The sequence below is a fragment of the Anarrhichthys ocellatus genome, unplaced genomic scaffold (genome assembly GCF_004355925.1).
Source record: "Anarrhichthys ocellatus isolate YVR2014 unplaced genomic scaffold, GSC_Weel_1.0 scaffold7, whole genome shotgun sequence".
NCBI classification, from domain to species: domain Eukaryota; kingdom Metazoa; phylum Chordata; class Actinopteri; order Perciformes; family Anarhichadidae; genus Anarrhichthys; species Anarrhichthys ocellatus.
In genome coordinates this window covers 4,199,569-4,200,476 of record NW_022280037.1, presented here as the reverse complement: position 1 = coordinate 4,200,476, position 908 = coordinate 4,199,569, and the positions used below count along the sequence as shown (strand labels likewise).

At 51.3% G+C, this 908-nt stretch overlaps 1 protein-coding gene across 2 annotated transcripts in view; it reads left to right on the top strand.

The window, feature by feature from the left end:
• Nucleotides 1–908, top strand: part of rtn1a (reticulon 1a) — a 19,168-nt gene that overhangs the window by 11,255 nt on the left and 7,005 nt on the right. Inside the window, exon 1 of one of the 2 annotated variants that reach the window (XM_031847019.1) lies at nt 22–396. The exons of the other annotated variant lie outside the window; for it this stretch is intronic. Coding sequence (XP_031702879.1) covers nt 336–396 — 61 coding nt within the window. The 5' untranslated portion in view covers nt 22–335. Of the gene's footprint in view, nt 1–21; nt 397–908 lie in introns of those variants that run through there. 2 annotated transcript variants of the gene reach the window in all.

Genomic DNA, 908 nt, shown 5'->3' with positions numbered 1-908 from the left:
ACACACACACACAGACACACACACACACACACACACACACACACACACACACACTTTCCCCGCTCCTTCTTTTTAAGGCATCGCTGCTCGCAAGCATCAGTCTGTGAGCTCCGCCAGCAGCCAGCAGCACCTTGGAAACCTTTCCTCCCTTCCTCCCTCCCTTCCTCCCTCTCTCGGTCATCTCAGCCTATCTCCCGCATCCTTCTTTTGTTTTTTTTGGGCCATTCATGCCTTTTCTCGGATGAGTGAGTGAGTCGGTGCTGCTGAAGAGGGAGACAAAGAAGAAAACGGAGAGCATACAGAGCAAAAGAACAGGGACATAACTGATCACCAGCATGCAGGCCGCTGCAGACGTGACCAAGAAGGAGAGCTCCTGGAGCGGCTGGAAGGGCCAGGGTACTGATGTGTTTACTGTCATCTACTCATCAGTCTGTCTGTGTTTTGTGGCTGTAAGAGAGGGACTGTTATCTCCGCATGTAGGTCAAATACTCATCACACTGTTGGTGTGTATTCATGAACGTGTGTGTGTGTGTGTAGATTTGTCATCCAACTGTATTTATGTGTTGGGGATTCAAACAGCAGTGTTTTCCCACGGACACGCCCTGATGACGGATCCTTTCTGCTGCATGTGTGTGTGTACGATAAAACACAGAAAGATGTTAGAGGGGGTGAGAGATGCTGGTGGGTGTTTTGAAAAATAAGTGTACACACACACACCAGTGCGCTGGACGCCATCTGTTTTTGGGTGCATGCTAACATGGATGCCAGCGTTGTGTTGTGGACTAAGGCGTGTCATTGTCGTCACCCTCCCCACTTTGCAACCGTGCAGGGGAGCTGGTTTTATATGGCGTACGCTCTGTTTTTGTGTAACGAGGCAGTCGGGGTATCGGGGGGGGGGGGGGGGGGGG